General features: G+C 44.5%; 2 protein-coding genes across 2 annotated transcripts; one reads left to right on the forward strand and one right to left on the reverse strand.

The window, feature by feature from the left end:
• Positions 1-1,799: 1,799 nt before the first annotated feature.
• LOC119401406 (LYR motif-containing protein 1) lies at positions 1,800-3,726 on the reverse strand. Its single transcript, XM_037668185.2, has 3 exons — positions 3,475-3,726; positions 3,341-3,401; positions 1,800-2,358 (listed from the first exon to the last, which is right to left on the reverse strand). Exons 1-3 carry the CDS (start codon positions 3,631-3,633, stop codon positions 2,192-2,194), a joined length of 387 nt encoding a protein of 128 aa, XP_037524113.1. The 5' UTR covers positions 3,634-3,726; the 3' UTR covers positions 1,800-2,191.
• Positions 3,727-3,994: 268 nt separating this feature from the next.
• Positions 3,995-5,414, forward strand: LOC119401404 (peroxisome assembly protein 12). Its single transcript, XM_037668183.2, has one exon. The coding sequence runs from the start codon at positions 4,001-4,003 to the stop codon at positions 4,988-4,990; it is 990 nt and encodes a 329-aa protein (XP_037524111.1). The 5' UTR covers positions 3,995-4,000; the 3' UTR covers positions 4,991-5,414.
• The last annotated feature ends 5,462 nt before the right edge of the window (positions 5,415-10,876 follow it).

Below are 10,876 nucleotides of genomic sequence, written 5' to 3' on the forward strand. Positions count from 1 at the left end.
GTAATCGGTCTTAAAGGGGTACTGACACAATATTTTGCAGCCGAGATAGCCTGCAGGATCGATTCCCGTGCACATGTGTATATCATCTGCAAAGTATCAACAGCGAATATAGCTTGGAAGGTATTTTAAATTAATCTTGAAGTTTGCATGAGCGATCGACACCCTCAAAGGTGACCCTTGGTGATCCCCTACTTTCCTCACGTGACCACGCTACGACAAGTTATGACGACGTCATAGCCGCCATGTTTTTTTGCCGCGTTCGTTCCAGCAGGCTACTTCTGGGCTCACGAACCGCACGGAAGTGCGTCACAGTTCTGTACGCTAATGCGATCGAGCGCTGCACCCGCTAGGTGGTGATAGTCGCACCCGGAGGCTTGTCGTTTTTGAAACAGAAACTGACACTGGTCGGTAATGAGGAGCCTGTAATTAATTATCTGTCGCACGCTGCAGCAAATGATGTGCCGTGTTAGGACTAACAGACCCCCAGCAACACATCACAGCAAAAAAACGCGAGGCCAAAAGTTTTGTGTCAGTACCCCTTTAAGGGGTACTGCGAGGAAAATTTTCAGTTGTGTTCCTTAACGTCAAATGAAAAGCCAATCACTCAAGAGCCTAGAAAATGTACTGGTATGTGCAAGTGCACGCTGAAAAAGTAATTGCAGCACGTTTTTAAAAGCTAGTTTTGGTTCCTACTGTACCGTGATGTCGCAACATGGTATGAGCTTCCCATCGCGTGCTCGTGCAAGATATCGCGATGTTCCCACGGCTTCCCCACTCCGTTAGTGACGTGCAAGTAGCCATTTTGTATGTTTTAGTACCTGATATCATCACAACTAGCCATACCGTTGGATGAACTCACCAGGGTTGATACTTTAGCCTGACTTCAATATAGTGTCAGTGGGCACACCATGCGAAAATTGTATTGCCAAAACAAAATATCGGCATTAGCTGAACTTATGACTTCCTCAGAGCCATCCCTGCATGTATATTTGTATGGCAGAGTAGACTCTCCTCTGGAAATTCGTGTCAGTACCCCTTTATTGAATGAAGGAACAATCTAAGTCAGCAAATTAAGTCAAAATCCGCAACTTCACAGCAAACTAGTACAAGAATGTCAAGTCAGCATTGCCACCAGCACTTCGCTGTTACGTGCTTTATGGATTGCCACCACTTGCAGCAAGAACTATTTTTAAAGTAGTCTTGTTTTTTGCAGATTTCAGATTGAGTGAATAGAAAAACAAATGAAGCAAGAAGGCAAAAAAAGAAAAAGACAGGAAGAGACTGCCTGTCTTATTTCCATTCACTCGTCAGTTGTGCTAAGACAAGATTGCATCATACCAACTTACCCAATCTGCCCACCCTTGTGATGTTTGTTTTTATCATGATTACTATTTCTTTGAAACTCTACTACAGTACTTTAATCAGATTGCATGACATTACTTAGAGGCAAGTATGAAAATTTAGGTTTGTTGCGTTCAGGTGTAGTCCACCCCATTGTTGGCAGCAATTTATTGTGCAGTGTGCCATAACTGTTGTACAGTGTAATATTATTTTCAAAAAGATATGGTCATAAAAACAACCTATGTGAAGTTCATATGAAGTGGAACCATTACAGTGCAAGTTTTCCTAGGGAAGCTGGTTTGAGAGTACGGCCTTTACAAAGAAAAGTGCTAAGCATTTCTGGATGCTTCCTAGTGTACAAACAAAAGACGCTTTACACTGCCACTACAGCCAACAAGAAAGTGGGCAGTAATGGTAGAGATGGTACACCAGATACTATACCAACTTTTGCAACCGTATATCGTGAATAAACTTATTTATTGACTTAATTATGTGAAAAAGACACCTTCAAAGTGCTAACATACAAGGTGCTAACAGCAAAGGTCAAGTAATGAAGTATTCATGAGGAAGATGGAGACCACAGTGCGGAATAAAGAAATACAGATAATACAACATTCAAACAGCAGTGCCTTTCCATTATTTCTTTGCACGTCGTACAAATTTGCATCGTGAATTAATCAACCTGGGTTGGCACATTCGTTCGTCAAGGTGCGCTTGGAATGTAGATTCCAATAATTCATTCATACGATTCCTCAATCTGCACGCTCCAATTTGCTTAATAAATTAACGATTAAAAAAAAAAGAGTGCCGTCATCACAGACTTGCCATCTACGCAATGCACTCAACAGAGTTACTTCTTGTCCGGTGGAGTGCTGTCAGAATCGATGGATCGGATGTAAATGGGTCTAGATGCTTTCCACAATTTCTGTTGGGCCTTGAGATGCTTGGCGTGGCTTGGCGACAATGCACTCGGCGCCAGGTTCACGGGTCTCGGGTACGGGTTGTGGTAGTGCAACGCTGGAAACACGATAGAAACTCTTCTCACCTTTCGTAATTACTACATTATCTTAATTCTTTAATTCTATTCTGCTGATATCACTATCTTTACGAGTTTGTGTGTATTTGTCACATGTGCAATGCACTATGGCGATGGAACGAATGTGAATTTGAATGAATATGAAATACCAACTGGCCCACGTATCGTGATGGAAAGAAACACGAACAGTGCGGCATCTACGTGCCCCGTTCTTCCCCTTTCTTTTCAAGTGGTTGTGAACTGGCTGGTAACACAAAGACACTAGAGTCAGCCATGATACATTCAAGAACGACTCTAGCTTCTTTTTATTACCATCTAGGTAAGAATACGATGAAAATAAATCCGAATAGCGAAACGCACCCCGGCATTCGCGTTCCTTTCCATCGCCCCTGTACTTTCTGTTACTACAAATTCAATATCTCACATGTAAATTTATGCAGTGTATACATCAAACTGTAGAACATATCATTGATAATATATAACACAGCATAAATATTATTATTAATCATTAGACACTTTTCTTTTTTCAGTATTAATTGTCGTAATCTGTGACTGCCTTTCATTTTATTATTGTTATATTATTCGTTAAACAATGTTTTAACTGTAATTTAATTGCTTTATTTTTATCATAGCTTGTTCCCTGTATGTTGTAATTCCTTGTGATGTATTGTTCATACCATTGCAACTTGCTGATCTAATACTTAGATGCATGCAAAAATAGGAGGTCCTCCGACAGTTTTTATTTCGTGAACACGACACGCAAAACCGCTTTTGTAAGTAAAAACAACAATAAACTTGGAACTCACATTTGGAACAAGCACCAAAAGTTGCTCAACCAATTCACAGCTTATGGGAAACAAACCAAAGACATATAGCCGTATAATTACGTGGGCTGCGGTAATAGGCTGCGAGATATTTTATTTTTGCTGCAAAGGAAGAAGTCAGTGATGCAACGCAACTCACCCAAGTCCAACCTTGACTGTCCTTCTCTCAAGCACTCCTTGATCACCTGAGGATCTTGTATCTGACAGGAGAGGTGAAAGAGAAAGCGGCGTTAAACATTTAGAAAATAACGCGATGCCTCATCGACAACTAACATTCTTATTCTTTCTAAAGATGTCCTTGGTTTCGGAAATTATGTAGAATTGTTCCTCCAAGGTTTTCTCCGGGTTTTCGGCGGCCCAGGTCCTTCCGGTTCGCAGAAGTTGCTTGTAAAGCCGCAAAACGTCGCGGCGCAGCATGATGGTTGAAAACATTAAAACGAAGCTTTCCTGTTACACACCCAGAGTCGCTTGAAGTTTTACGATCGTGAGCATCCGTGATCCGCCATGTGCGAACCGGCCAAGATACTAAAACTTCGGCTGGATTCGTCTCGTACGGCTCAGCCGGTTTCGTTTTAACAGCATGGCGACCGTTACACTGCAGGACGTAAATTACGTGCAGGACAGAGATTTTTCCTACCTAATTTGTACTTTGCACTTAGCCAGTCCTTTACGCGCTGGCAGTGCACAAAAAGTATGGTGTACTACAAACAGTAAAGCCTTTGAGATTTGAAGGCCTAAGGCGATGGATAATCCAAACAAAATCAACCAAAGCCCAAACTAAAGCCACCAGGAAACAAAGATGGCGGAGTACGGCGCTCATTTGGCGACTCACCTAGCTCAAAAGCCGTCCATATTCGAAGTTCTCGCCCAGGAAAACCTCGCCCGCGCGCTGAGGAACGCGCTGAGGCACCTGATATCCTATTTCGCCGACCTACGCAGCGGCAAGCGGCCCCGCACGTCGTGGCTCAAGGCCCACCGCGACGAACTGGTGACTCTGGCCGACCTGTCGGTTCAGCTTTACCACTTGGCTCGATACGCCAGCTCCTTTTCCGAGCACTTCTACGGCCTACGCCGGGTTGCATCCAGTACGACAGGCGACGCAGCGCTGAAGAGAAGTCACGTCCTAAGGTCCTTAGCCTCGCTCGTGCTCCTTCCGTACGTGCGCGCTAAGCTAGACGCAATCGTATTTGACGAGGAAGCACCCGGTGGAGGCCAGGGCCGAGGATGGATCGGCACTCTACGTCGAATTTACCCAGCGTTCTCCCTGGCCTGCGAAGCGGCCTCCCTGTCGTACGCCCTGTTTTACGCGGTCGGCAAGTCTTCAGTGCATTCGCCCACGCTCTCGCTGTCTTCCGTACGCCTCGAAGTCGCTCCTAGCGTACCGGTGTCACCAGACCCGAACGCGGGCAAAGCGGTTCGCGTTCTGCGCGGAGTCGCCGACGCCTTCTCCGCAACCCTAGCGACGGCCGCTTTCCTTTTGCACTTCGTCGACTGGTGGAACTCGCAGAGGAAAGGCAGTTTGGTCGCGGATCCACCCGTTCCCGCCCCGCCGCTCTCCGACGAGCGGTCACAACAGAACGATTATGAGGAGTCGCAGTCCTTGATGCGACGCGGCCACTGCCCGCTATGCCTGAACGAAATCGCCGCTCGAGCCGCCGTGCTCACCACGAGCGGCTACGTCTTCTGCTACGACTGCATCAGGACCCATCTGTCGAGCGGTCGCACTACTTGCCCCGTCACGGGCTACCCCTCTTCGCATGAAAACGTCGTTCTTCTGGTCGGCCAGTAAACCGAGTTCGAGACCTGAAAGAAAAACGTCTGTGAAATAACTGATGGACTCCTTGAGCTGGATTTTTGTGGCTGCAAACGAATTGTGGTACTGCGTTTGAGGCACGCAAGCCTAAGCATGAGACCTGAATGCAGATGGTTTGAGATTGCAGATACTTTTCAGTGTTACTACATGTGGAGTGCAGTTGAGCTTATTTGCGCCCGGTATGCAAAGCCCACATTGCCTTTGTGGCCAGTGTTTCATTGAAAGCTCGATGTTCATTGACTTAGTAATGTTGCTGGTTCAACCTGCAACAGCACGTACCTATGTATTGAATACTCTCATCACTGTACTTGTTTCTAGTGAATTGTGTGTTCTAGTGTCATTCCTTTTTTTTTTCTTCTGTGAACTGCACGGCCTATGCTTAATGAATTGTTTTGAGACACACATCGTGCTTAATCTCTGCAAACATTTTTTTCCAGCCTTTTACAAAAAGCAGTTGTGCTACTGCTAGCATAGACACAACCCACTGTCGTGGATGGATCGAAATGGTGGCACATATTGCTCTCGAATACAAGGCCATAAACCTGATTCCCAGCTGAGGTGGATAGGAAAAATGACTGTGAATATAATTCAGGCACACTACAAAGCCACATGTGGTCAAGATTAATCTCGTACCTTGTACAGTGGTCAACACTCATGTCTAGAACAACAGAGCGTCCGGCTCCGAACTGCACGAGTGACATCTGCAGCCCTAAATAGGCCACATCTGAGCATGTGCGGTGCCAGTGATGTGCCTCGCTTGCATTTTTTATGCTTATTTATCACCGCGGATGCAACAACCGCTTTGGCTGTCGAAAGCGCTCTCAATGGCTTAGAACAAAAATAAACAAAAAAAAAACGAAGCGAACCATTTTCAGTATAAAAGGTGCCGATGCACGTGATTGCATTCCTTTTTTTTCGGCACTATACAGTTGACGGCCAGAGCAGTTGTTGCGGCCGCGGTGATAAACAAGGACGGAAACTGCAAGGTAGTCACATCGTTTGTGCCTGCATGCTCAGATGTGGCCTGTTTCTAACCGTAGATGTCGCTCGCGCTGTTCCAAGCACGACGCTCTGTCATTCTCATCATAATGAAGTCGCATCTGACGTCCGCCATGATGGATCTGTGGTTACGGTGCTTGGCTGCTGACCCGAAAGTCATGGGTTTGATCCCGGCCGTGGTGATTGCACGTTGGTGGAGGTAAAATGCAATAGAGGTAGTGCACGTCAGATGGCCGAAATTTCAGGAACACTACACTACGGCGTCCCTTGTAATCATATCACGGTTTTGGTACTTTAAACTTCAGATATTATTATTTAGTGGCTCCAATCCCGGAGGCAATGCAAAGCCACATTGTTAGGCACATGCATGAAGCTATGGAGGTGCAAATAATTCACCATTTATTCCATGCAGTTTGATAATTAATTGCTAGGCAAAATATATATCTGGTGTGCACGGTCAGCATTTGCGCATTCCCTGTAAGTGTACAATTAACAGCCAGGGAAATTAATTGCAAAAAATAAAACTAATCGGCAGTTTCGATTGTCGTTTATACTGTCACACACAAGTTAGATGCTCATTGCAATGTAAGGTTTCAGGGTTCTGTCATATGTACGCAGCTTGCCAAATTTTATGATGCCATGAATGAAGAACAAGGCACAGAAATTTGTATTTTTTTGTTTGCTTTCTAGTGAAAAGTAGACGAGACCTCCTAACTATTCATCAAAACAAACATAAAATGTCTGTGTGTGGCATCGCAGCAGTCTTTGGCGTGCTAGAGCTGCCAGAGTATTAGGAAGGGGAAAAAAGATTTATGATTATGCTCAATCACGTGACCTGAGCGGAAACATCATGTACACAGAACATCAAAACACCTCAGTGCAATTTGAAATGAAAGGCAAGGTTCTACCTTGATCATCTTGCCAGTGTCAATGGCTCGCCTGTGCCACAGGGATGGCCATTCACCTACACCGTGCCGCTTCACGGTTCTCACTATTTTGCCAGCATCAGTACTACAAAATCCTGAGTGTTGAAAGATAATCGGACAAGGTTTGGTGGGGGGGGGGGGGCGCTTGCTTGGACACTGACCAAAATCCTATATGGCGGTGGAAGAGCCTCCACGAAGAACGCACACCTGTGCTTCTAATGAAATGCTTCATTGAATACGCATGTATATTACTGTTTTTACTGAACCGGTAGGGATACCTGTGTGAAATTTCATGCGGCAAAGACGTTCTTCGAATGTTCCGACAATTTGTGACAACTCAGAATGTGACCCCGAGGTACCACACTAACAGTGCCAAGAAATCGTGCACATATCTGAAGACACTCAGAACTTGGGTTCCTAGGAACCGCTGCTGCAGGATTCACAAATTGAAAAATAAATGGCGGGAGGGGGGGCTTGCTCAGTCATTGGCGCATATTTCAAATCTCCGGAAAAGGGGGAGGTGGCGCTTGCTCAAGTGGGGGCTCTTGCTTGGAATTTTTCAGTACTGCCAGTGCCAATGTCATACGTGACGTTTCTGCAGAGATCATGTGACACCAAGGTGTTGAGGCCGTTGTGGTGAACCTACCATTTTTATTCGTGTAATACCAGCACTCGATGGTGGCTGCTAAGCTAATTGAATGTACTAAGTGGTAATGAAAGGTAATTGCTAGGGGTGTGCAAATAGTGAAATTTACTCTCGAATCGAATAGTGCCGAATAGTGGCCAAAAATATTGAATATCGAATCGAACATCGAATAGTATATCTACACGGAATGTGTACCGCCAGTTACGGCAAGACAAAGGAAAGACCAAGCATGCTACGGTGTGCTGACAGCTTCATTACACACTTATTCGGGAGTGGCTTTTGTTTCAGCTTTTATGGGCGCGTAAGCATGTTGATAGAAGAGCCGCCATTCCAGTCAGCAGCGCCACTCCTAACCTCCTAACAGGGGGGATACGGTAGCTAGATTTTTTTTTCTCTATGGTCGCTCAATATCGCTCATCTGACAACGGTAATGTTGTGCTTCATTGCCATGGATGCTCCGGGACCAAAAGTCATCGAGCACCCGTTCACAGCAGCATTTTAACTGGGCGCCAAAACGATGAGAGTTTTTGAAGTAGTGTGGCAGTGGCGACTGCCCAGCATGAGCAAATTTTTACATGCAAAGCCAATCACCGAGGGTTTCGCATGCCAAAGTCAGGTCGTTTTACGGCACTTGCGGCTTATGTGACCAAACTACGCAAGAAGTGTGTGCCTTCATTTTGGGAGCGATGTTTTGAAGGACTTGACAGTTATCACATGTGTTTTTCTGCTTGCGGAAATGACATAATCTCCTTTAAGATCAACATGCGCTCACTTTTGAACCAGGATGTCGGTGCAAGTTTAACAAACGGCGACGTTAGCGTTAGTTTTAGCCACCCCACCCTAACCAAGTTGCACCATTGGCCTTTGTCACGTTTTAGATATTCGTGCTGTCAAATTATTCGAAACTTTGAATACTAGCTATTCGAAAGTCAAATCGAATTATTCGATTAGGAACTATTCGATTCGAATTCGAAACTCGAATATTCGCACACCCTTAGTAATTGCTTACACTTTTACTACTAGCCAAGTTGCCACTTATAATTATTACTGTCAGCACAACCACCCCCTCCTGAAAGGTTGAAGTAGGTGTTTTTACCAAAAGTAAATATTAAAAATAGGTGTTTTTCTCAAAAAGTCAAGGTTTTCAGCATGTGCCCCCCCCCTCCACCCGAAAAAAATCCCTGGCTACGGGCCTGATTACTGTTATTACTTTTTGGACGATTCGAGTATCGGCTTTGGCAAGATCGGTTCAGTCCGTGAATTTGCAGCTACTTTAGGCATAAATGTAACCGACCAATTTATACCTTATATATGTGGCGTTTTTTTTTTTTTTCCTAAAAGAGCCAAGTGCCCTTAAAGCGAAACTGAGAAAAATGTAGTTTTTTGCTACTGACAATACGGTCGGGCCTGCTCCAACAATTTTTTTCCGGTGTGCTCATGTCGCCAAAATACCTCAAATCTATAATGCGTCTAAAATCTATATATCCTTCTAACATCAGTATTCAGGAGTAAAATTTGGATTTGGCTCTTATATATTGGAACATTTCATTTGGGCTTGAATTAGCTCATAAAAGAAGTCGAAATTGCTATGAATGAATGATATCGCAATATTTTGCGACAGAATTAACACAATCCTTGTGCTTCCGGCGGCGCCGTCCTTCGCTGCATGGGCGTAATCGCGATAATTAGACTTGTAGAGCGAGTGGGCTTCCAGGCAAATGGTGCACCATTCTGGACAGTCGGCTGCATTTTCTTGTTCTTCACATCTATTGAAGGCCTTCAAAAAAAATGCTTCAGCTCTTCTTTTTAGCTCATTTTATGCCGCACCGTTTTGGATCCCATCTTCTTCAAGGAATAGATCAGTGCCCAATATATCTTCCTTTCAGTTGTTTTCTATTTCAAATATACCGTCTTGGAGCGAAAGTAGCGCAAAACTCGAAAAGAAACACGAAGAGGCCTTTGTGACTGCCTTTGTGAGTTCACGTTACAATAAGAAGTTGCCCTATTTTGATTACAATTGTTTGAGAAGTTAAAGATACTTAGGCGTGCTTTACGCTCCCGTGAAATTGAGACCAGTTTGTTTTTGGATTTGGCTCTCGTTCCGAGGGACCGAAATAAAGTTTATTCATCCATCTTTCAGGGGAAAAAAAAACACTCCACATATTATTTGTGGGACTTCACAGCAATGAGAAAAGTACAAACTGAACGAACTTTATTCTTACCACTCAAGGAAATGCCGTCGTTGCGACGGATCTTGCCTCGCCTGTGCGTTGCAATGAAGACGATCGCAAATAGATTCAGATAGTCGCCCTCTATGATTAGCGCTAGCACATCGCAGCAGTGAAAGTGCTGGAAATGTTTCCAAGAAATGAACGCCTAAGATGATTGACTACGGTTTCTTTCCAAAATGATCTCACAACACCATGCACCACGCTAAACTTGCCACGCAAAGGCTGAACTAGCGAAACTGCCGCGCTTTCGCTTTCGCCACCTGACACTTGCAACTGCTACCCACCCTGCCGGCTATGGTGAGAAACATATAGTGATGAGAAATCAATATCTACAATATGGCAGCCATGACGTGTTGAGGGATGTAGTGCTCAAAAGCATCGGCTCCGAGATCTAAGACAGACTCAGAGACGTGACTCAAAGATGACTGTCGCTTAAGCGTGATTGGACGTCACCTGTTTAGATAAGTCTAGATACTACAAGGTGTAATATCTAAAAAAGTAACCACATCAAAACTTTATCAAATTTTATTTAGTACAAACTTCTTTATTGAAAACTCAACTTTTTAAGCGCGAACGTACAAACGCCAAAGCAGACGACAGTTTGGAGAGCGACTCGTTCGCAGCTTGATTTTGTGGCGCCGTGTCCCGTATTGTATCTTCGAATTAAGATGTCTCAAGACGAACTTTTGCGCAAAGTTAGGTGCTATTTCAGCGACGAAGAGTGGGCAGAGATGCCGGAGATAACGAAGGAGCGGTACGCCAACATAAAGCGCAACTACGATGCCATGATCGGGTTGGGTAAGAGAAGAACTTGCTCAAAAGCTTACTCCAATGCTCGCCGTGTATTCTGCCTCTAAGGTTTGATACATTTCTTCAAAAAATCGTAACGTTCAACTCTTCAGGTCTTAGACCGGCGATGCCGGAGTTTATGAAGACCAAGCCGGTGCAACCGAAACCAGTGGCGAAACCCAGCGTTGGTAAGTATTTTTTTTATTTATTAGGTCTCATGCCTGTACATACTTTCAGAATGTGAACTGAATTTTGTACGGTTAATGAGACC

This window comes from Rhipicephalus sanguineus, chromosome 8, assembly GCF_013339695.2.
Source record: "Rhipicephalus sanguineus isolate Rsan-2018 chromosome 8, BIME_Rsan_1.4, whole genome shotgun sequence".
NCBI classification, from domain to species: Eukaryota; Metazoa; Arthropoda; class Arachnida; order Ixodida; family Ixodidae; genus Rhipicephalus; species Rhipicephalus sanguineus.